Source organism: Orycteropus afer, unplaced genomic scaffold (assembly GCF_000298275.1).
Source record: "Orycteropus afer afer isolate SDZICR_OR568_19922 unplaced genomic scaffold, OryAfe1.0 scaffold00105, whole genome shotgun sequence".
Classification (NCBI taxonomy): domain Eukaryota; kingdom Metazoa; phylum Chordata; class Mammalia; order Tubulidentata; family Orycteropodidae; genus Orycteropus; species Orycteropus afer.
In genome coordinates this window covers 1,284,844-1,310,451 of record NW_006921692.1, presented here as the reverse complement: position 1 = coordinate 1,310,451, position 25,608 = coordinate 1,284,844, and the positions used below count along the sequence as shown (strand labels likewise).

General features: G+C 36.6%; 1 protein-coding gene across 1 annotated transcript; it reads right to left on the bottom strand.

Annotated features, from left to right (window-relative positions):
- Positions 1-2,870: 2,870 nt before the first annotated feature.
- On the bottom strand, positions 2,871-14,494 carry ARRDC3 (arrestin domain containing 3). Its single transcript, XM_007943375.2, has 8 exons — positions 14,215-14,494; positions 10,217-10,298; positions 8,192-8,339; positions 7,074-7,176; positions 6,433-6,689; positions 5,943-6,105; positions 5,510-5,664; positions 2,871-2,927 (listed from the first exon to the last, which is right to left on the bottom strand). Exons 1-8 carry the CDS (start codon positions 14,492-14,494, stop codon positions 2,871-2,873), a joined length of 1,245 nt encoding a protein of 414 aa, XP_007941566.1.
- Positions 14,495-25,608: the final 11,114 nt, after the last annotated feature.

Here is a 25,608-nt window from a genome sequence, read left to right as displayed (position 1 = left end):
TATCGAATATTCTAAGGCATCAGTAATTTTCTTTAGTAGAGATCAAGATCTAGAACTAATTCTTATCCAGAATGGTTTAACATAGTTTAATTGTAGTGCACGCTTGTATGATGTGTTACTAATATGATCAAGATTCAAATAAACCTCCAGACAATTTTACAAAAAAGAAAAAAAAACAAAACAAAACACTTTATTTTCCACAAGGAAGAGCAATAGGAAAAATTAAATCATTTCCCACATATTGTTTTCTTAAAACAGAGCCTACAAGGACATATTCAGCACCAAATAAAAAAAAGGGGGAGAAAATTACAAAACAGCCATAGAATATAACCTATAAAGCAAACATTTAATATTGCACTTGGTTTCGCTAACATTTTGGATTTTACTTTTCCTAATTGAAAAATCAGGAATCTATCTTGAATACTGGAATACAACTGTGAACCTCACATCATATGTCAGGAATTGACCAATATTCAGGTAAAAGTAAAGTAATGCCTCTAAATAAGAGTAAAGAAATACTTTAATAGAGAAAGTAAAACTTTATTTGATAAAGTTTTATAGATTTAAATTTTTATTACATATTTTGTGAACCACTGCCAATTACTGAAATATTGGTCATTCTTGCTTCATGTGTTATTTATAAGAGTATATGGTGATAAGTATTCCAATGCTATGCATATCAACAATTGTTCCCTAGTCATACATAAGAGAGAAAAGAAAAGGGATTTTCTGACAATCCCCCCCAAACAAAAATAAAACCACCAAATGCCCTTTATGCCAAATATTCCATTAGCTTCTTTTGAGGGGAACATTCACAAAATGATTAACAGTAATAAAAAAATATTTCACCCCCATTTCCTTATTACCTAATATTAGTTTGCTTACGGGAGCCCAAACCCTTTAACCGAATCACTTAAAACGCGATTCATTTTTACACTGGGCTTTCTTCACCCTGTCAGCAGTTTTCAAACATGAATTTTCTTCCATGTTTTCTTAAAGGCCACTTATGGAAAAGCCTATTTGTTTTGTATGAAGCTTTAAGACAGTATTTAACCAGGTCAAGCACCAAGCCAGAGTTACTATTATTTTCAGCCACTTTATTAACTGTGGATTAAATGGCAGGACAGATGTAACACCCATTTCACACACATGTTGCAACATCAGAGATGCTGATTTTCATTAAAAAATGTCAGAGCTGAATTCCATCTAAAATAAAAAATAATCAGTACACTTTGTATCTTGAAAAATGCAGTTTTAAATGTCAACATGAATGCTGGTATATTTATGAGCAAACTGTTAATTTTCTTTAACATAAACTATAATTTACTGATACGATCACTGTACTATATATACATGTATTTATATATACACAGACATATATATATATATATAAATACATATATACATATACACCCAAGTGACTTCTCATGTTTAGTAAAATATTCTTTACATAATGGAAAAAAAAAATTTTCATTAAAAATTGAACACAAAAGAATAAGTTATTATCCTCGAACACATTCTACTATAATTGTGAAGTTATACATCTTTAGAATAAACTTGGGTTTTTACGTTCTGTCATGCTTGAGCAGGATAGCAAATGAGCTCTCTAGTCTTAACCTTAATGTATTCCTGCTCGTTAAAATACTTTCCACCAGCAAAAATGATTTCCAACATGTGTTTTGGAGGTAATTAAGTAACTCTGTATAAAAATAAATGCACTTTCCCCTCCTTTCCCTGGTGACTGGAAAACATCCATACTTTTAAAGTAACAATAAAAATAATTTTTAAGAGCAACAGCCCTTAACTCTGTGCTGGTGCCTGCCATACTGCCTTTCTTTATTCTTAGCTCTGCTAATTTCTTCTCATGTGTATAATGATAAAAAGGGAATGTGGGTGGGTTATCACTTTTGTGTATGTCCCTTTTCCAAATTTCCCTCTCTAAAAAGCCAACCAAATAACAACAACAAAAAAAAACTCAACAGTGCAACAAAACACAAATAGCATTCCAACAGTTTGGCAAGTGATGCGTTCACCTGAGATTAAGTGATTTTAGGCAGTCAGTAACAAAATGCTGCTTTGCTGTAATAGTAGAAAGGCAACAAATTCTTAAAAGAAACCAAGAAGGTATACAATCTTGACAAAGTCTCTTATTAGCTTCCTCCTCTTATCTCTTTTCCCACACATCTGTTGCGTATCTACTACAGTAGGATGCAAAACATACAGCAAGAAGGATTGGCTTGAAGGCATTTGATGTTTGTAAATAAATCCACAACAGGATCCAAGCTGAAGAGGTGATACATGGTCAGCCTAGTAGGACAATCTGAGCATGTGCATACGCAGGTAAAGTCCAGGCTATATTAAATAATAAAAAAAAAATGTCAGTGCATTTTTTTCATGTTAAAGTTTTTCAAAGCTTTCTTTTGTTCCTTGTTGTGCTGACCACAACAAGTTTTAAAAGAGTATCAAGAGTCTGGCATTTATAAATGGAAAAAAAAAAAAGCTGTAGTGACATCGAACCGCACAATGTAGGCATTGAGCATGTGCAAATTTTCAAATCAAAAGAAGGAAGTCATCCCTCTTTTACAATGTGATGTCTTGACACGTATGACCATAGGTTAAGAAGACTGCTCTTAGTATGTGCCAGTTTTCAAGGAGAAAAGCTTAGATCTTCAAGCATGTTGGAGCAGTCCCAGAATGTTGCTGTAGGCTTCTAAAGCATGATCGCTGGTTGTTTCATGTGTTTGCCATTTTTCTGGGCAAAAGCAATTCCACTTCCTCTGAAAACGTGTCTCCAAGATACTTCCTCTGTCCTCAGCCGGGAAGAGATATAGTTCGGAACCCACATCGACTTGATTTAAACAAGTATTCCTTCAACGAGAGGGGCATGATGGTCTGTCTTCTGTTGATTGATCAGGATTTGGATCAATCTAGAAAGAAATGAGAATAAAATTAAAAATTTATTTGATAAAGTCTAAGAATGCAGCAAATAACATGAGTACTAATTAGAAATACAATTAGAAGGAGCATAAACACTTGGCAGCAAACTAAACTGTTAAACTCAGTTATTCCCTTTTCATATCTTGTATGTTGTGGGGGGAAAAGAAAAGGTGCTAGTGTTATCTATAAAGTGCCAGATATTCAATTACTATATTAACAATAAAATTTATAAAGGTATGCCTTAATACTCCTCTATTTCACAAAAGCCAATGGTAAAATTTTATCAGAGAAAAGTACATTTTTTTATCCAGCACTGAATAGCACTTAAGACTCAAATACAGTGTAAACTATCTTCATAGCAATGATGTCCTATTATAAAGTATCCCTTTCATCGCTCTAGAAACAGAAGCAACTCTTCTCTTAGCTTCAGGAAGAAGGCACTTGTGCAAGCAATGCTCTTGGTGTTTATGTAAGGTAGTAACTCACAGTGTAAAACCCATAGAAGGCCTAAGAATATCATATGCATCAGGAAGTAACAATGCTGAACTCAAAATGTTCTAGAGGCTTCCGTTTCCCTGGTACACATACACTTCTGAAAGTCAATGTATCTCAGCAGCTTCCCATGTACAAAGAGAATGGCACCAAGGCAAATTGTTGGGTTTAACACTTTTACTGAAAGATCTTTTGGACAAGGCCCATCCATCTGCATTTAAATGTGGGGCAATCCAAAGTCTTTCAGAAGCTTTAAGTATAAATTAAGGAAAAAAAGCCAAATCACTTTGTGTCTTTTAATGACTATCCTTGAAATAAAAAAAGAAAATTTAAAATGGTTGTAATACAATCTAGATAGGATGTTTTCCTTTCTATAAGGCTAAATGATAACAAATTAAATCACATCCTGAAGTTACTTTAATATTCAAAAATTTTTAATTTTCTTAATCATCTTTAGTTCATCTGAGAATTTCATGACATATTGTCCAAAGTGAATGAAATTTGGATTGCTGTTCATTTAAAATGCCCCTTGCATGGCCAGAAATCTCAAATCAAGCAGAAATGAATGACTCAATAAGCAAGACAAAACTGCTGGAATAAAAACAATATAACAAAATTTGCCTAAAGTGCAAGAACCAAAAGAAAATAATAATTCTAGTGATTTATAAAACTATTTTGGTATCAAGGTCAACTTCAAGGCCCCTTTAATTGTATACTATGTATATGTATATATTCTGAAATTCCCTTAAAATACTGGGTCCCTGTACCCCCATCTCTGCCCATACACATGCTATTCTTCCAATCTACACTTTGAGGACTGTTCATTCTCCAAGATTCAGCTTGTTACCTCCTTCAGGGATGCCCCTTTCTGATTCCCAGAGCCCAGTAAATTACTCTTCCAATGAACTGTGGATACCTACCAATCACTATGTGATAATTTGCTTTTAAGTTTCTTTTTCTCACTAGTCTGTAAGCTTTTCCCAAATAAGTGACATGTTTTATTCACATTAGTGTTCATGTGCTATTAATATGAAATGAGTGAAAATAATCTAATAGTACAGAAATATTTTTATGATGTTACTGTAGTATGTTACTTTTCCCTATGACTGTTAAAATGTTCAAAGAGTAAACTGAAAAAAGAACCATAAATAAGATAATTCTAGCTAAATCAACACATGCAAAATACTGGTTATTTCCACTGATGCTTTAAAATAGGAGCTTGTGGTAGATAAGTTGTGTGTCAACTTGGCTGGGCCTGGTCGAGTGGCTAAACAGCTGGATATGGTTATTCCCCATGATGAGACTGGTAATCAACTCCATAGTGTAATCTACTAGAGCAGCTGAATAGCTGCCTTAGGAATATGGTCTGCTTCCAGTACGTAAGCAGCAGCATTGAGAAAGGTCTCCTGCAGCTTTTTGGCACACTTGGACCCTGCATGTAGCTGAGTCTTCATTCAACAGCCTGCCAATCTTGGAGCTGGCTCTGGACTTGAACTACAGGCCTGCCATAGTTTGGTAATTTTGGGACTGTGCCATTTTATTTGTCACCTTTGGGTTTTTGTTACCCTCAGCAGCCAGCATGGCCTGAGTTAAGAGAAGTTTCTAGCTTCAGTTGGCTGGAAGCAAAGGGTAGAGCTGAACCCCAAGGTCGAGGCGCCTTCACCCAGCCCCTAGAGTTTGGTACTTTGAAGTTGGACTTTTAGCCTTCTAAACTGCAAGAGAATAAACTCCTGTTTGTAAAGCCACCCATTTTTGGTAATTTTCTGTTAAAGCAGCTCTAGGGAACCAAAACAGAGCTCTTCAAAAAATAAATAAATAAATAAATAAATAAATAATTCTCTATGCAGTTACATCATTATCCTATTTAACCAGTAATGTAATTGAACAGTCATTCTGTGTTAAAGCTAGTAAATACTGACATCCCTAATCTTTAAAAGTTATTTTTATCTGTTGTCCTAAATTTAGTGTTCTTCTATTATCGTCATCACAATAATCAAGATCTAACTATACTTTTAGTAAATGTACAATGCTGTTCTCCAAGAGAACCAATCTATTTCACACTTGAGAGGTTGGTGCTTACCTCTGAATAAAGAGGTGGAGGCAAGAATCTAAACTCCTGGATATATGCAAATAGTGGTCCCTGAAGCGCTCTCTCAAAATCATCACAAGCACTCACTGGTGCAAGATTGCTCCGCCTTTGTTCTTCTGTTACCACTTCTGCATAGCTTGGTGGTGCTGTTGGAAAAAGATACACGCAATTCGAACAGCATGTTCTTATGCATGTCAAAATATACAGAATAATAGGTATTAAAAAGGAATGTCAAGGTAAAATAGTAAGTATTTTGGTGATCAAAAACTAGGGTGACATGTATTTTAAATGTTACATTAGGGGCACTGCTGTTCTTTTTTAGGGAAAAGACAAAAGTTTATCTAGGGTCACAAATATCAAAAGCAAAACTATGTTCTTAGTAAGACTAATAGGGGATTGGTTTAGACATGTATTATCAAATTACCTTCAGGTCTTTCAGGTAGGGATAAACCAAGCCAGTTCATATTCATGCTACACTGACTGCTTACACTTGAGGTTCTGCTACCAAATGGATGTAGAGGAATGGTACCAATAACAAGTGGCAAATTAAGAAATAAATCCATAGCTCCAGGAATATCCACATATACCTAAAGAGTGAAAGAGTATGGTAGATTTAGCATCCAAATACCATTTCTTTTTTAAAAACAAATAACTCAATTTTAATGTTATAGGCTGTCATTTACTTCATTCTTTATTTAGGTACATATGATAGACAAGAGAACTTTTTCCATTATACGATAGCGTGCAGTATGTTTACATATAAAGTAAAACTAGTAGTTGTAATCTAAACTACATAGATTTATATATATTTGTATATATTGCTATACAGAGAATATAAAATTCAAATTATGGATTTAAAACAAAATATCCTTGTAACTTTAAGATTTTAAAATAACCCTTAAATTTATACATACCATTAGTGAATATTCCACACGAATTATACTACAGTCGAGAATAGAAGGAGAAACTGGTGGAATTTTCAGCAATTTGCCATTCCACGTCTCTGTTTTTCCAGATGATAAAGATTCCCCACGTAAGTTAGCCACAAGCTGTTTCACTTCCTTCATTTTCCCTTTGGCATAGAAGGCCTGTGTTTGGTAAATGGCTGCCTTTGGCACCACCATTCGGGAAGAGCAATTCTCAATCTCAGCAAATATCTGAATTGATTCACCTAAGAGAGAGTTGGGAGGGAAAATAAACTACTGTAACAAAAAATACAAATGTGTATAAATTGTTGCATTGGTGAATATAGTTCTGTGTATATTTTTATCTCAATTAACGCAAGAAAAATTACAAATGTAGATTCTTAAGCTGAAGTTAGGAAGTTCAACATACTACACAGATAACCACATGCCTAGAGCTATAAAAATGAACTAATCACTTACAGTAGCTATAAGATTATATTCCAATTTATAAGTGAAGTTGGAAAAGCACAATCTATATTATATCATCAAAGAATACTGTATTATGTTTGCATTTAGTAGCAATATTGTAAATTTATACGTAAAAGCCAAGTGAAGAAAGATTTTTTGGTAGGAATCCAAATCATACGTACCTGGGGTATAGCCCTTCCTTTCGATTTTGGCACTTAAGGATATTGGGCCTGAGGTACAGAACCAGCAACAGAGAGTCTTCTCTTTTGTGCCTGCTTGGGGTGACTGAAAAAAATAAATTTAGAGAAAAAGATCAATGTATAAATCGGAACATATCAGAACATTTTCAAATACAACCCTGCACTCTTAGAGAATTTAAAATTAAAAACATTGCTTGTTTTTTTCTGAATCCAAATATATATATTTTCTTTACTATCAAATCATTTCTGACTTGTTTTGTCTTTATATAAATTTCCATTCAATTAAAGAAAAAAGGGGTACAGGGCTTAATATATTATCACATTAACATGGTTTGAGGCGACACTATTTACTTACATAGTAATTCAAAACAAATGCACCAATCAACTAAATAAGAACAACAACAAAAAAAAACCCTTTCCACATTCCATTTAAACTACCTTAAAAAAAAGGCAGCATAGAATGATTCTTGGTTATAATCCCAAATGTTAACATCTTTCCTTAAGAAAGTGAAAATTAATTACTAAAAAAGGGAAAACTACTCATTTTTAAGAGTCTTATGTGCTTTAAAGATGTTATCATTTGTTTAAACCAAATAAAGTTTTGAAGTCAAATTTGAACTAATCTCATAAAAAAAATGTGACTGAAAAGATTTCCTTTAAAAAAGGAATATTTTTTTTTCACTGAAGTGATAATCTCCCCATCATTTGACAACTATCCCTATATTGGAATAATGTAACGCAGTGCAATTTTAAATTTATTATCTTCAAGTTAAGTGATATTGTCTTTCAATACATAATATTACTGTTCCTCTCCAGTAAAATTAACCAGGGAACAGATTATTTTTTGTTATTGCTGTTATCTTCTGAATAAGAAATAGTTCATATAATATACTGGTCATATTTATTTATTTATTTACTTAGTAAGTTTTCAGAAAATTTGAGCATATGCTTCATTAATATGTATGCTCGACTGCATTTAAAAAATTTATATTTATAAAATTTTAAAATGAAATCATTATAAAGGTTGCATAGTTTTAAGTGACTGTTCTTTGGTATTTATTCGCCAAAAACAAAGAATGAAGAATTCAGTCAATTCTTACCAGTAATGAAGGAGTGTTGATATCTATATGTTCAAAGACTGTAAATTCCTTCTTTAATTTTACTGGTAGAAGCCAAGGCCTGTGCAATTCGGCTTTCACCCAATAGCGCACACTGCCATGTCGGCCTTCGAATGAGGTAGCAAGTGGTCTGTGCAGAATAAAGGTCAATATATTAATTTTATACCTCTTTTCGATAATTATACAATAGGTCAGCATAAAAGCATTAATATTTTGTATTGTTTATGCATCAATGAGGTATCAAACATATAGTTTTTAAAGTTTCCAAAGGGATAAGTCATTGGGGAAAAAAGTCTGTTTCCAAATAATTATACATAATAGTTAAGTATTATAGAAATTTTGCTTCAAAAAGCCAGAAAGATATAGTTCCTTTAAACTAAGAGGCTACTTTTAATGCTTGTGGCAAAATTATGAAAGTTGTGAAACGAACAATTCTTCAAAAGGTCAAGCATTTAATTTAAAAATAAAGTTAAGAATGGTTCAACTATTTCTATTGAAAAATTCTAGACACCGGTTAAACATTCAGACCAAATTCCCTACAATGCTCTACTCTTCATTAGCTATGAACTATTGCCTCTTTATATAGTAACTAATTAAGAAGGTCTAGAAAAGGCCTAGCATAGTCATTATAGTTTCAAAAATTTCACATTTTGTAACTCTGCAACTCTGGAAAATTGCCTTTACATTTTCCAGTTTACTCATGTTCTTTTTTTCTGGCCATGTTTAACTTTACTGTAGAGGCTTAAAAATAAAAAAAAAAAAAATTCTACTGGTAAGTATTAAGACAATCAGTTTTCAATTTTCTCAGATATTGTTACTTGTGGAGAGTCTTATTTTAGGGAGTCTCTTTTTCATAATTTCATTAGAAAAATTTTTAATTATTTAAAAGGTATAACACTAGCTTGGGTTAGTATAAGAGAAACAGTGACATTTTTATAAATATATTTTTGCATTTTACTCTGCCCCACATTAACTCCTATAGCACAGAGAAATAAAATGTAGCACTTTTAAATCTTAACACTTTATGCTACGCTTTCAAAATTTATTTTAAACGGTTTGGTTTAGATACCATTAAAAAAAATTAAATTATGTCTACTCTTTGAAAACATTCAGAACAAATATTTATCTTATTCTATCTATAGACTTAAAGTATTTCTCTCAGAAGGTAGATTAGGGTACTGTATTCAAAACGAGATTCTCAAGTAATATAATACTCTTTAAAGTAACTTTTATGAACTCTTTACACATAGCAACTCAAGTACTAGAATTAACAAATGTAGAATTATGTACATTTTGGCACTTGATAAATTCTTATGTAATCTCAGATTAGTCTAAGTGCCACCTTGTAGGGTTTTAAACCTGTTAATGGCATTATGGAATAAAGTTTGAATAATCTATTCCAACAATGTACCATTTTCCTTTCATATTAGATTCCAAGCCTCAGAGTGTCTATGATGGATGTTTCTTTTTGCACAGAAGCTATTTTTTTAAATTTTTTTTGGCACAGAAGCTATTGAGTTCATATCAAAAGAACATCATTTTAAATTTAGGATAGCGCTAATTATTTTTATCTTCTAAACTTACTGTTACTGGTTAGTAACAGCAGAAAAAGTAGAAGGCTGAATTTGTATATAAACTGAAACTACTGAATCAGAGACTTGATGTGCTCTACCCTCTCTAAATGTAAATGATAATAAACTAAGTATTTATAAAATGTTTACTATTTGACCGGCATCCTCACTGACTCATGTTCAATGAAACTCTACTCATATTTTAAAAACTTCATAAACATTGGGACAGAATGCTAAGAATTGTGTATTTTTATAATTTTGCCACATTAGATAAAAAATAGCTTCTTATGTTTAATATATTGTTTTTCTCTAGCAAGTTCCAGTAATGAAAAGGGTTTTTTTTAATTAAAAATATTTAAATTTAGAATATCTAATTTTTAAAAAATACTTTTGACCATAGATATTTATGAAACATGCCTATTACTACAATACTTACGTCTGTGGAAGCTCAAAGCTGAATGCATATTCATGCCTTCCTGAATGAATAGTGTTGAAGCCTTCTTCAGAATTATCATCATCTAAAACGAGCAGGAAAAGAAAACAAAAGGTCTGTTATTAGACTTTTGCATGGTCCTCATGTTCACAAACTTTATGCTGCTATAATGATTCAAGCCCTAAGCCTTTAAGTCTGAGAGATCTGAGTTCTAATCCCAACTTCATCATTTTGTGTCTTCAGCTGTCTATGTGTAAAATGGGGATAATTAATACTTATACACCATAACCTTTTCTTAAAAATGGAAAGTAACCCAAACTGTAAAGCAACTGTATCTACTATCAGTATATGCTCAACAAAAGGTTAAGGGCTCCAAATCATATTAAGATAATGTTTTTTGTCTCCATCTGTGTACTAAATGTATTAAGGTACAAACTTCATGTAAACCTTTTAAAATGTCAGTTTTGGGGAAATTATACCAAACTTGTGAACGTAATACACATAGTACAATTCCTAAACCATTAGAAAACTTTCTGTCAAATAGATGTTGGAGTTAACAAAGGGAAAAGTGATTTAAATGTCTCCTAACTAAAAATATAAATTTGTTGAACCAAAAATGCCAACATTCAACATTGAAGGTTTTCCTTTATGGACTTCCTAGAAACATCTAAAAATACACATATATACAAAATACACCATAATCAATTACAAAGGATAGCATTTACAGGGTGCCTGTTTACCGGGAAAGTGTCCCACATCCTTGAAAAATGAAGTGAAATAAGGTTGTTTCCAATTGTTAGAAAAAAAAGGATAATCTTCCATTTTACAGCCAATTTGTCTTGATCAAATATATCATTTCTTGAATGGCCCGAACATAAATGTCATCGAAAACGTGGAACTGTTCTGGAGTTTTCAGCATCGTTTTAGCATCCTGCATTAGATAATACTCAAGTATGCCCTATTTATGTAGTTTTATCCGTGCAGACACCTTCATAATTAACCAGGCGAGGAAGAAACACTGGTACTATCGTTTCACTTTTCCTCAGCAAACTTTAATATACACAAAAAACCGGGATACTTCTTCTTAGATTAACGAAATAAATAAAACACCTATATATCGACTTTTATTCAAAAACCATGGTGACTCGTATACACCTAAGTGCTGTTTTTGTCATCCCCTGTGCAAATCCTCTCAAAGGATTTCTGCATCAAACACTGGCTAGAGAGTTGGGGGACATTTAAATTTTCTCCCATCGAATGCGTCCAAAGTTTGCCTTCCTCTCCCTGTCTTCCCTTCTCGCTTCCTTTTTGTGCCAGCTCAGCAGTCTCATTGAGGCGAGCCGCGGCGCGGCCGCCGTGGTAAACAAGTGCTGGGCTGTCAATCAAGAACTAGACCGGAGCAGGAGAGGACCGGCCTAAACCGGCGCGAGCAGATCCCAGCCGGCCCGCCCGCGCGCCGCCGCCGCCACCGTCCGCGCGCTATACGTACGGCATATGTCGCGCGGCGCTCGCGCCCGCGCGCAGCCTAGCTTGCTCAACAGAGGGCGGGGCAAGCGCGTGCGGCGGCGCTTCCGCTTTACACGCCCCAGCCGGTGACCGGTTCGATCTGGCTCGAGCCACCCTGACACCTTTACGGTCGGTGGTTGGGGAAAACTAGAGCGGTTGAGGCCTGGGTGGAGGGGATGGCAAGTACAGAGAAACAATGGGGGGGGGGGGATGGAGTACTCGACAAGGCCACCTTTCCTCATATTTAGGTATTATAAACATTTTTTTCTCCTCTTGGCCAGCCATTTCTCACCTCAGGTCAAATCAAGGTAGCTGATTTAGAGACCAAGAATATAGGGGCATACACGTTGCTTCAGCTTAAAGAAAAACAGCTTTCATGGAAGCCACCTGACACTTTGGCTTGGAAAACACGAAAAAGGGGACCTCTTATCCTACTCACCCTATCTTTGAATAGGATTTCCAGTTAAAGTTGCATTTAGGGCCATTCTGCACCTTTAATGTGAGCAAAGCTTGTCCCCTTAGTCTGATGAAGTCTGAATTCAGTTTTTTTGGTGCCCCAAGCAAGCCGGAAAGACAACATGATGTAACACAGGCCGGACGTGTGTGTGTGTGTGTGTGTGTGTGGGGGGGGGCGCCTCTAAATGCCCCGGGAGGGACACGGGTAGGGGCGGAGGCGGCCACCCTGGAGGGACCTTTACCGGCGCACGCCGGTTCCAAGCCTCGCCCCAGAGCCCACTCTCCCCACCCGTCTGCACCCAATCCAATCAGCGCCTGGCATCGCCTTAGCAACAGGCTAACAAACCCGGCTCCGCCTATCGCGGACCGCCCGAGGCGGGGTCTCGGTTACCAGGCTAGTTTGAGAGGTCCCAGTTTTAAGTCATTGAAACTATTCCAGGCTAAGCGCTCGTCCATGCTTTGCAGGGTTTAGGAGCATCTCGTGGGGTGTGGGACACATAGTTCCTTACCATGAAATCGTAAGGCAACTAATGAAATTGTATTTATCCCATATTCATTGTTCTACTTTACCCTATTGCAAGTCTCAATTCCTTAAAGAAAAACCTTTGTTTCTTCCCATCCATTTTATGAAAGGCTGCAATCTTCTGAAAGGTTGACACACAAAATCGTGTGTCGCTTTTCAGAAAATCCAGGGCTGTCATTAGGCATTTGCATTTTCTATCAGAGTTAATGCTTGGAGAAATTAAATTACAAATCATTTCAGGATGCAAATTGCCTATGTACAACGAAAACGCTATTAAATAATTGATTTCACCTTAATGTTTTCAAAAATAATAATACTGTAACTCAAATTATAATTCATTTCTACGCTTGCCATAGCTCAATAATCACTTCCCCAGGGATGTGTATTTTTAAATAAAAAAGGAGATAAAACTGTACCTATGTTTATGAAAAATCGTCAACATTTAAACTAAATGCTGCATTAAAAAAGGGAAGCACAAAAATTACATAACCAGTTTTAACATTATAGTCTTCTTGGGCTAGGAATTAAGTCATCGCCACCACCTGACGCGTGTAACCAATCTGCTGAGAGCAGAACAAGCGCCCCTCCTCACCACCCCCCAGAACTGGTCCGAAACAGGATTGAACCGCTTCTAACAAAGGGTGGAAACTTAGAAAAACAAGCTTTGAGTCTCCTATATTTCCACAATGTAACCATTTAGACAATAGATTGGAAATCTCAGGACCCCCTTCTCCCTTTGACAACCCTTCATTTCCCTTTTCTGACCAAAAATCAAATCCAATGTGCCAAATACTTTTCAATTTCATTTCACTGGCACGGGTTTCATTGAATGCATGTTCCAAAGTTACACATGATGCCTAGAAAAGAAAATTAACTGACCCCAAATGGCTTTTAAAGCTGACTTGAAACCTATCATAAATGGTAGATATTGTCCTTTAAAATAAAGAGTGCTTGAAGTGAATTTCTGAAGGAACTGGAAAGAATAGGGGCAAAAACACGTGGGGTGTTGATACCATATGTCAAAATAAGCCATGGAAAACCCTTTATCAAAGAACAATGATCAATCTTTAAAGTCTTCTACGTGTCACTATTAAAAATGAAATACACCTATTAGCCACTTAAAAATGTTCCATTTCTTCATTGAAACTGGGTTTTCGGGGCTAAGGCTGTAATGTAATAGGAGAAAATCTAATATTGGACTGCAGCTTTTAGCAATTCATTTGAAAACATATTAGTAAAACTACTGAATCAGATTTAAGCAGAATTTATAAGTAAGGTGCAAAAAGATTGCAAGTGCGTACTAGAGGTAGTTTGCAGTCACTTTGCAGATGCCTGCATGCATTACGGCTATTACATGATGAATGTCAAGGAGAATCCAAATCTTCCAACTTTGCTAGGCTTTATCAAACTGCTATGTGTTATGCTAGAAATACAATTACATTAATTAAGAAAAAGCGAAAAATTAATTTTCCAAACAAAACATGTCTAATGACTTCTGCATAACGCAAAAACTTACCTCTTTCGTGCCCAATTAAGATGTCTTTATGGTTGAAATATTCTACTTCTTCAGTGTAATTCTGTGTATAGGCAGTATTGGAGCCGGCGTTTCTAGATTCAGTCCAGCGTACTTTCGCATGTCCTCTTGCATGAATTTTAAGGGATTTTACTCTGATTTCCCCAGTAACTTCTAAATTCACCCTTCCTGAGACTGTATCCCCACTAGAATACACAGGGACATTGCTGTCATTAAGACAGTCAAAGCTTATTGTCAAACTCTTAACCTTTCCCAGCACCATGTTTATAACAAAATCTATAAAAATATAATGTAAGACAAAAAAAGAAAAAGTCAAGATCGCATATAGAATGTGATCCTCACTGAACACTGATCGATGTCTTTGCCGTGCAAAAAGCTTGCAGGCAGGACCAGCGATTCTTTACAAATAGTTCATTGAGATTTCTTAAAAAGTCAGGGCAGCAGAAAGGCTGCTGCTCTGCGATCCTGCTAGTCTCAGCGGTCTCGGTACAAAGACGGGCGGCTGAACCCTGCCAGCTCACTTTAAGAGCAGCTTTGTGGAAAAACAACCCAAGTGCGCACGCGCACGCCGCGGCTGCTGTCCGCCCTCCTTGCGCGCCCCCTTCCGCGCCTGGCTCGCTCCCTCGCTTGCTCTCTCGCGGGTACAGTAGGTGTCGAGTTAGGGGAAGAAGACACTGGGGCGGCTGGGAGGGTGAACCTGACTTCTGTTCATCGTGGGCTCCTATTGGTGGGCAGGCTACTGAAACCCTCGACTTGCCTTCTGGATCCCCTTCCCGAGAACACTCTCAGAAAGATAATGGCAGAGGGGACCACTAGGGGACTAGAGCTGGGTGGGGAGCTGTTTGCAAAGCCAACTAAGGAAAAACTGCTGAGTGACTAGCCCAAAGCGTGCGTTACCGGCACTGCAGGGTTTTGCCAACTGCCTGGCTGGGAGGAGGAAAAAGTGATGTCTGAAGGGAGATGGAGGAAGGGGTGAAACCAGTTGGGCAAGGGGCTGGTTGCCGAGCATAATCTAACGAATTTCATAAGAAAACGTAATAAAGACAGAAATCATTGTTCACAGACAGGAGCATTATTGGGAGATTTTGTTTGTTTTTTAAAAAATCTAATATATCGTTATGTGCTGTCGAGTAGGACCCAACTCATAGCGACCCCTCCTTGGGTTTTCGAGACAGTATCACTACGGAAGTAGATTGCCCAACCTTCCTTCCAAGGAGTGGCTGGTGGTTCAAACCCACCATCCTTGTGGTTAGCAGTCCAGTGCCTTAGGCACTAGGCTACCAGAGCTCCCAGTGTGTTGTAGGGAGGGTGGAAAGGAACTCAGTCTAGGCCAAAGGTATCTGAAAAGAATCTGTAAGGATCAAGGAAGAGAAGCAAGTACAATTTAATCAATAGGATTTACTTTCTATTCAACTGCCTTCTCCATCACCTAATTAGATAACTTGTTGTTGTCTGTTGTTTGCCGTCCAGTCGGCCCCGACTCATAGCGACCCCTCCTTGGGTTTCCGAGGCAGTATCACTACGAAAGTAGGATTGCCCAACCTTAATTAGATAGCTAGATAGCACCAAAAAACAACAAAGTTGTTTCCATGATTACACGGGGTGGGATGGTGGTCATGGTGGTGGTGGTGGTGGTGTTAGGCTTGACCACTTCCTTGAAGAAAAAAAAGTCCTTTTTTAAGACACCACCTACTACTAGATTTGCAGCGTATGACATAATTAAAACTCCTGTGTCCAGAGGAGTAAGAATAGAATTTGGCCTAAAACAGTACCACCTTATAAAAGGCAGCATGACATAGTGGTTTAGCTGACATATTGTTCACAACTGGATAGACAAACCTTTGTTAGAAATTTGTATAGCACGTAAGATGACTTTAAAAGCATGACTTGGTATTGTAATGGGGCTTAATTCTGTAAAGCTTTCATTTTAATTTTCAACTGACAGCCTTGAACTATTCAACATAGTAATTCTTGTATCTTAAAGGTAAAGTATATTTCCTCCTTTTTATTGTGAATGACTTGGTTAAAAAAAAATAACAATATTTTCGTAAATCACACTGGGATTCAAAGTATCAGTATAAATTCATCTAGACTATTGACAATCAACAGGATTGCTTATAAAAATAATAGGAAGAAACATGAATCTGCAACGATATACACATGAGCACATATACTTTGGAAGATTTTTTTGCTGTCTGCGTTTAAACATTTTAGATTATTTTGTGCATTATATTTCCACTGGTTGAGCCTATGAGTCATAATAAACCAAACTCATTGGTTTTGCTTTTTTTTTTTATTTTGAACAATTTTGTTTAGTTGTATTTTAGTTGATTAGGCACTATCTTAAACTGAACAGCATTATATATATATAGACTTACAAAAATTTTGTATAGTTAGTCGATAGGCCATTTATCACTGATAGAGTTAAGATCGCTTGCTTCAAGTTATGGATTTGTGTATTTACTGAATCTTTCCCCCCCTCTTGGTTGACACCTGGTGGAAATTCTAGTGAAAGTTCTGGAACCTTGTACTAGCTTTGATAACTGATACAATTGTGTTTTCTCGCCATCTAGTGGTAAATTTGTTAAATTTCCAAAAGTGTCAGGAGTCAGGATTTTCATCATTAAGGGCAAATTATATTATGCCTTCAAATACATATGCCTTAATGCTTTCAAAGGGAGTTCTGGTGGCGTAGTGCGTAAGGCATTTGAATGCTAACCAGAAGGCTGGCGGTTCAAACCCACCAGCAACTTCTTGAGAAGAAGATTGGGTAATCTACTTCTGTAGAGATACCGCCTAGGAAACCCAAGGAGGGGTCACTATCAGTCCGGAAGGACTCAAAGGCAGTGAGTTTTTTTATTTTTTGTTTGGTACACAACGAGGATGACTTCATTGCTGAATATATGTTCTAATTATTAAGGACTGTTGTTATGTGCCCTCGAGTCGCCCCGACTCATAGCGACCCTTCCTTGGGTTTCCGAAGTGATAACATTATGGAAGTAGATTGCCCAACCTTCTTTCTGAGGAGTGGCTGGTGGGTTTGAACCGCCAGCCTTCTGGTTAGCAGTCAAATGCCTTAGGCACTATGCTACCAGAGCTCCTAATTATTAAGGACTGTTGTTATGTGCCCTCCAGTCGGCCCGACTCATAGCGACCCCTCCTTGGGTTTCTGAGGCAGTATCACTACGGAAGTAGATTGTCCCATCTTCCTCCTGAGGAGTTGCTGGTGGGTTTGAAGCGCCAGCCCTCTGGTTAGTAGTCCAGTGCCTTAGGCACTATGCTACCAGAGCTCCTTATTAAGGACTGTTGTTGTTGTTGTTATGTGCCAACGAGTCGGCCCCGACTCATAGCGACCCCTCCTTGGGTTTCCGAGACAGTATCACTACGGAAGTAGGATTGCCCAAACTTCCTTCCGAGGAGTGGCTGGTGGGTTTGAACCGCCAGCCGTCTGGTTAGCAGGCAAGTGTCTTAGCCACTATGCTACCAGAGCTCCCTAGTGAACACCAATTGTCTGTCAGTTTTTTTGTGCTGTAGTGACTTGTGTGTTGCTGGATGCTGGAAGCTATGCCACCTGTATTTCAAATACCAGTAGGGTCACCCATGGTGGACAGGTTTCCACAGAGCTTTCAGATTAAGACAAACTATCAAGAAAGACCTAGCGGTCTACTTAAAAAAAAAAAAAAAAATGTCCATTGAAAACCTTATAAATAGCAATGGGAGATTGTCTGATATAGTACAGGAAGATGAGCCTCTCAGGTTGGAAGGCAGTCAAAATAGGACTGAAGAGGAGCTGCCTCCTCAAAGTAAAGTCAACCTTAATGTTGTGGATGGAGTAAAGTTTGCAGGACCATCATTTGTTGTGTGGCATGACTCAAAATGAGAAGAAACAGCTGCAAACATCTATTTATAATCAGAACATGGAATGTATGAAGTATGAATCAAAGAAAATTGCAAGTTGTCAAAAGTGGTACGCTTAAAGAATGATATCTTAGGCATAAATGGCTGAAATGGACTGGTACTGGCCGTTTTGAATTGGACAGCAATATAGTCTACCATCACAGGAATGACAAATTGAAGAGGTGTGGCATCACGTTCATTGTCAAAAAGATCATTTCAAGATCTGTCCTGAAGAACAACACTGTCAGTGACAGAATAATATCCATATGCGTACAAGGAAGACAATAGACTCTATTCAAATTTTATGCACATGCCACTAATTCCAAAGATCAAGAAATTGAAGAGATTTTACCAACTTTTGCAGTGTGAAATTGATCAAACATGCAATCAAGAAGCATTATAATTATTGGTAATGGAAATACGAAAGTTGGAAACAAAGTAGGACTGGTGGTTGGAAAATGTGGCCACAGAGATAGAGATGATGCTGGAGATCCCATGATAGAATTTTGCAAGACCAAGATTTATCATTGGAAAGGAAATACTTTTTTTTTTTTCTTCAGCAAATGGCCACTATAACATGGATCTCACCAGATGAGATACAAGACACAGGAATCAAATGGGTTCCAGCTGTGTAAAGAGATGATAGAGAAGCTCAGAACAAACCATCAGTTGCTCATGGGCAAGTCCAAGTTGAACCTGAAGAAAAATTAATCAAGTCCACAGGAACCAAAGTACAAGCTTGAGTATGTCTCACCTGAATTTAGAGGCTATCCCAATAATAGATGTGACACATTGAAGACGAATGACCAAAGATGAGATGAGTTGTGGGATGACATCAAGAACATCATACATGAAAAAAAGCAAAGAAGACGTTAAAAAACAGGAAAGGAAGAAAAGACCAAAACAAATGTTAGAAGAAGCTCTGAAACTTGCTCTTGAATGTAAGTTGTCAAAAGAGTAGCTATGAGTAGCTAAAGCAAATGGAAGAAATGGTGATTTCAGAAGAAAACATTTCAAGGAGTGGTCTGAGAAGGCAAAGTATTATAATGAAATGTGCAAAGACTGGGAGTTAGAGAATCGAAAGGGAGGCACGTGCTTGGCATTTATCAAGCTGAAGGAACTGAAGAAAAAAATTAAGCCTTGAGTTGTAATATTGAAGAATTCTATGGGCAAAATATTTAATAGTGCAGCTAATAATAATAATAATAAAGACAAGAAATACATCCAGTCACTGTACCAAAAAGAATTGGTCGATATTCAACCATTTTGGGAGGTAGCATATGATCAAGAACCTATGCTATTGAGGGAAGAAGACCAAACTGCATTGAAGACACTGGTGATAAATAAGGCTTCAGGAATTGATGGAATACCAATTGAAATATTTCAACAAATGGATACAATGCTACAATTACTCAATCATCTATGCTACAAAATTTGAAAGATAGCTACCTAGCCAACAGATTGGAAGAGATTCATATTTGTGCCCATTCCAAGCATAGGTAATCCAATAGAATGCAGAAATTATTGAACAATGTCATTAATATCTTGCACAGGTAAAATTTTGCTGAAGATAATTAAAAAATGATTGCAGCAGTACATTGATAGGAAACTGCTAGAAATTCAAGCCTGATTCAGAAGAGGATTTCGAATCAGAGATATTGCTGATGCCAGATGGATCTTGGCTGAAAGCAGAGAAGACCAGAAAGTTGTTTACCTGTGTTTACTTACTTTCCAAAGGCATTAGACTGTATGAATCATAACAAATTATGGATAATATTGCAAATAATTTAACTTAATGTATTGAACTTGTGCTCATGTGGAACCTGTGTATAGATGAAAAGGTTGTTTGAACAGCAAACAAAGGTTGTTTAAAACTGCCTGTTTTAAAATCAGGGAAGAGTTGTATCCTTTCATTATACTTATTCATTTGTTGAACAAATAATCTGAGAGCCTGGATATATGAATAAGAACATGACAACAGGATTGGAGAGAGACTCATTAATAACCTGCAGTATGAGATAACACAACCTTGCTTGCTGAAACTGAAGAGGACGTGAAGAATTTACTGATGAAGATCAAAGTTTAGATTGTACCTCAGCATAAAGAAAACAAAAATCCTCACAACTAAGCCAATAAGCTAAATCAAGATGAATTGAAATTGTCAGGGTTTTCATTTTACTTGGCTCCACAATCACCACCCATGGAAGCAGCAGTCAAGAAATCAAATGATGCTTTGCATTGGGCAAATCTGCAAAAGACCTTTTTAAAGTGTGTTGAAAGTTAATGTTCTGTTGTACATATGGTCACTAGGAGTTGGAACAGACCCTGCAGCACATAACAACAACAACAAAAGGTTTAAAAAGCAAAGATGTAACTTTGAAAACTAAGATGTGCCTGACCCAAGCCATGGTATTTTCAGTAGCCTCATATGCATATGAACACTAGACAATGAATAAGGAAGATGGAAGAATAATTGATGCATTTGAATTATGGTATTGGCAAAGAATGTTGAATATACCATGGACTGCCAAAAAAATGAACAAATCTGCCTTGGAAGAAGTACAGCCAGAATGCTTCTTATAAAAAAAATGGGGAGACTTCATCTCACCTACTTTGGCCATGTATCAGAAGGGATCAGTCCCTGGAAAAGGCCACCATGCTTGGTAAAGTAGAGGTCAGCAAAGAAGAAGAAGACCATTAGTGACATGTATTGACACAGTGGCTGCAACATTGGGCTAAAACATGGTAACGTTTGTGAGGATGGTGCAGGACCAGGGAGAGCTTCGTTCTGTTATACTTAGAGTTGCTATGAGTCAGAACCTACTCGATGGCACCTAACAATACAATAAGTGAACAATGGCTGAACTTGTCAGTATTTTTCAGTAAAATTTCTTTGGTTAGAGTATAACATTTCTGAAAAAATAAGAATCAGCTAGTTAAATAAGCTAGAATTACTTTTAATCAAAAGGAACCCTAAGAAATTTACTTGTTTCAAAAACTGTTTTAACACAGTAAATGATTAAAATTCATTTCTGGTATTTTATTTTACTCTATTTCTTCTGTTTGAAGCCTTTACGATATTATAAATCATTGTCTTTATGGTATAGCTTGCTATTTTCCCTTTATTTTCTTCCTAAACACTTTAGTAACTGATAAGTTACCAAAGTTCTTATCCTCCATCATTTTTACTGAAGATCTAATCCATTTACCCCAGTTATCACCTTTCTTCTCCTTGGATTTTGTCACATGACTTTCTCAAGTACCTAAACTTGAGTTTATTTGCTTCATTTTGTTTTTCTCCTTCTATTTATTCAAACAATGGAAACACTGGACAATCTATCTGCTTAAAACAAAACAAAGCTCTGTGGTTGTTAGTAGGTGCTGTTCAGTCAGCCCTGACTTGTAGGAACCCTATGTACAACAGAAGAAAACACTGCCTGGTTGTGTGCCATCCTCACAATCCTTGCTATACCTGAGCCCATCGTTGCAGCCACTGTGTCAATCCACATTATTGATGGGTGTCCCCTTCTTTGATGACCCTCCACTTTACCAAGCATGATATCCTTCTATAGGGAATTATCCCTTCTGATAGCATGACCAAAGTAGGTGAGAAGTCTGGCCATTCTTACTTCCAAGGAACATTCTGTCTCTACTTCTTCCAGGACAAATTAGTTCTTCTGGCAGTCCATGGCATTTTCAGTAATCTTCACCAACACCACAATTCAAAAGCATCAACTCTTCTTCAGTTTTCCTTTTTCATTGTCCAGCTTTCACATGCACATGAAGCAGTTGAAAATGCCATGGCTTTGGTTAGGTGTACCTTAGTCTTCAAAGTGACACCTTTGCTCTTCAGCACTTTAAAGAGGTCTTTTGCAGCAGATTTGCCCAGTGCAATATGATGTTTTATTTCTTGACTGCTGTTTTCATGAGTGCTGATTGTGGATCCAAGTAAAATGATATCTTTGACAACTTCAGTGTTTTCTCTATTTATCATAGTATTGCTTATTGGCACAGTTGTGAGGATTTTCATTTTCTTTATGGTGAGGTGTAATCCATACTGCAGATTGTAATATTTTATCTTTATCAGTAAGTGCTTCAAATCGTCTTCACTTTCAGCAAGGAGGGTTGGGTCATTTGCCTATTGCAGGTTGTTAATGAGTCTTCCTCCAATCACAATGACACATTCTTCTTCATATAGCCCACCTTCTGAAATTATTTGCTCAGCATACAGATTGAGTAAATGTGATGAAAGCATACAACCCTGACACACACCTTAATTGTAAACCATGCAGTATGGCCTTATTCTGTTTGAGTGACAGCCTCCTGGTCTGTGTACAGGTTTCCCATAGCACAATTAAACAAAGCTCTAGTATCTCTAATTCCTGCTTATCTTCTCACTTCTAAAAGAAAAAATACATCACTTGGATCAAATTCTGAATGTTTTCTCTCATAAGTTTCATAACCTCCCCCTTTTAAGACACCCTGACTAAATATCTATCCTTTAGATAGCTTGAAAAGGTGTCTTGTAATCATTATGTTGGTCTTCTCAGCTTGCTTCACTAGCCCTTATTGTATTTTGCACTTAAGTTAAGCTTTCATCTTTACCACCAAGACTTTTCCTTCTGCACCCTAGCCTCTGTCTCATAAGTCATCTCCTCCTACTCATCTGCTAATCTGCTAACTCTCTATACTCCTGTCAAGTGCATCTTCTGTCCACTTTGATAGTTTGTCCCACTGTTGGCAATGTGCAGTTGCATGTGCTTTTTGTGTGCAGAACAACATATCACATTATATTCTTTCCTTTTTTCCAACCCATTCACTGGATTCAGTTGGCACAACTGAATAAAATTTAAATTAGATGAAATAACTAGCTCTTTCTCCTCCTTTCATGTCTTGTTCAAAGATTAATTGAGAATTTTTTTAGTAGTTGTTATGGTATTTGTTTCTTGGATTTTGAATTAAATGGCTCTTCTTTCTACCTTAATGTATGAAAGTTTGTTCTCACCCCCAAGAACACTATAAAAAATTGAAAAGTAGTAACTTCTGTCAAGCTCTTGAAAAGATATTGAATATTGAATATTCAGTATTGAAAAGATATGTCAAAATTACTGCCAAATCTTGAATTTTTAAATTCGATTATATCATAATGCTTAAAATCATTGTGGGGAGAAAAAAAAAGGACATCTCAACTGAAATTTTTACATAGAAGCCCCATTTCTGTGTGATTGTAAGAAATCATACCAGTAATCAGAGCCTATTTCTTAAAGAAAAATATGAAATGTGTTCTTAATTCTTATTTTCACTGGCTCTCGGACAGGTTTGAATGCTGTAAAACCAAGGGAGTTTTTTTTTTTTTTAAAGTCTTATATAGTATCTTAAAATTTTGTGATTTTGACTTTTAGCCCATCAGCATGCTCAAAATGCAAGAAAATTAATTTTGATATGGAGATGGAGAGGATTTGCTATATTAGTAGCAAAAAGTTCTGGTAGCGTAGTGCCTAAGGCACTCGACTGCTAACCAGAATGCTGGCAGTTCAAACCCACCAGCCGCTCCTCGGAAGGAAGTTTGGGCAATCTACTTCCGTAGTGATACTGCCTCGGAAACCCAAGGAGGGGTCGCTATGAGTCAGATCTGACTTGACAGCACATAACAACAACAACACAATTAGCAATATGCATAAAACTATATTTAATAGCTAATTATGTTCGTTATGTTCTTCATATTTAATAGACATTTAAATATGTTGTGGATTTTTTTGATAAAAATTCAGAATTAAATTTGGTTTCTGTTCTCCCCTATTAAGAAATAGTATATGTGTGTTACGTGAACACTATTCATGTTTTATTTTTGATTTTTAAAATTTTTTTTAAAAATTACCCATAATTCTACTGTCCATCCAGAGAGAGATATCATTGTTAACATTGTGACATATTTTCACCTAGATGTACAACTAAGAAAGAAAGAAAAAAAAATTTTTCATTAAGCTATAACAATTTTTGCACGCAAAATTTTATACATAGTATTCCAAAACTAAAACCAAACTCACTGACGTCAAGTTGGATCTGACTCATCATGACCCTTCCTTGGGTTTCCGAGGCAGTATCACTCACTACTGAAGTAGATTACCCAACCTTCCTTCTGAGGAGTGACTGATGGGTATTACCCTCTGTAATTTCATATCACTTGGTTCCATGATCAACACTGGTGGAAACAACAGTCAAGAAATCAGATGTCTTACTGCACTGGGCAAATCTGCTGCAAAAGACCTCTTTCAAAAGTGCTGAACAGCAAAGATACCACTTTGAAGACTAAGGTAAGCCTAACCCAAGCCATGACGTTTTCAATCGCCTCATGTGCATGTGAAAGCTGGTCAATAAATAAGGAAGACTGAAGAAGAGTTGATGCTTTTGAGTTGTGGTGTTGGCAAAGAATACTGAAAGTGCCGTGGACTGACAGAAGAAGTAACAAATCTGTCCTGGAAGAAGTGCAGCCAGAATGCTCTGTGGAAGCGAGAATGGCCAGACTTTGCCTTATCTACTTTGGTCATGTTGTCAGAAGGGACCGTTCCCTGAAGAAGGAAATCATGCTTGGTAAAGTGGAGGGTCAACGAAAAAGGAAGACTCTCAATGAGGTGGACTGACACAGTGGCTTCAACGATGGCTTCAGTTTTAAAGCAGGGATTGTGAGGCTGGCACAGGACCGGATAGTGTTTCGTTATGTTGTACATAGGGTCGCTATGAGTTGGAGCTGACTCAATGGCACCTAACAACAACAACATTACCCTCTGTGCCACCAAGAGTGTTGTGTGCAACATTTTTCAATATAATATTGTCAATATAATACTGTCTTCAGGAGTTTCTTCTAGTTTACTGTTACTTTGCCTACAAATCTTGATGTTGATGCAGGAGGAAGATATTCTGATCAGAGCGTGATAACTAAAGGTTTTAAAAAACAGCCAGGAATTAATTTTAAATGATAACCTCAGCACATGCCGTAACGATAATGCACATAACTCAATTGAAATGACAAAATAATGGACAATTATTGTAGGCACTTCCTCTTTGCTGATAGCTGGTGAGAACATGGATTATAAAGTGCACAATGGTTTTATAGATGTTGAAATTAAAAGTAAATTGTGTGACTTTGAATATATGAAAAAAATCTGTATATATATATATATATATATAGAGAGAGAGAGAGAGAGAGAGAGAATGAGAACTTCATCATTTATTTAATGAGATTTGTAATGACTACGTAGTATTCCATTTAAAATAGCCATAATTTATTCACCCAAGAATCTATTCATCCAACAAATACTAACTCATATGTTGTTATGTGCCGTCGAGTTGGCCCCAACTCATAGCAACCCCTCCTTGGGTTTCCGAGGCAGTATCACTATGGAAGTACATTGCCCAACCTTTCCATTGCTAACCCTATACTAATTTCAGTCCCAATTTTACCCAGTGAAAGTTTCCTCT

Coding starts and splice junctions, on each gene's coding strand:
- ARRDC3 (XM_007943375.2), bottom strand. CDS start 14,494: ATGGTGCTGGGAAAGGTTAAGAGTTTGACAATAAGCTTTGACTGTCTT. Junction 6,690..7,073: donor AAGGAAGGGCTATACCCCAG/GTACGTATGATT, acceptor ACTCTCTCTTAG/GTGAATCAATTCAGATATTT. Junction 2,928..5,509: donor CTCCACCTCTTTATTCAGAG/GTAAGCACCAAC, acceptor ATTTCTTTCTAG/ATTGATCCAAATCCTGATCA.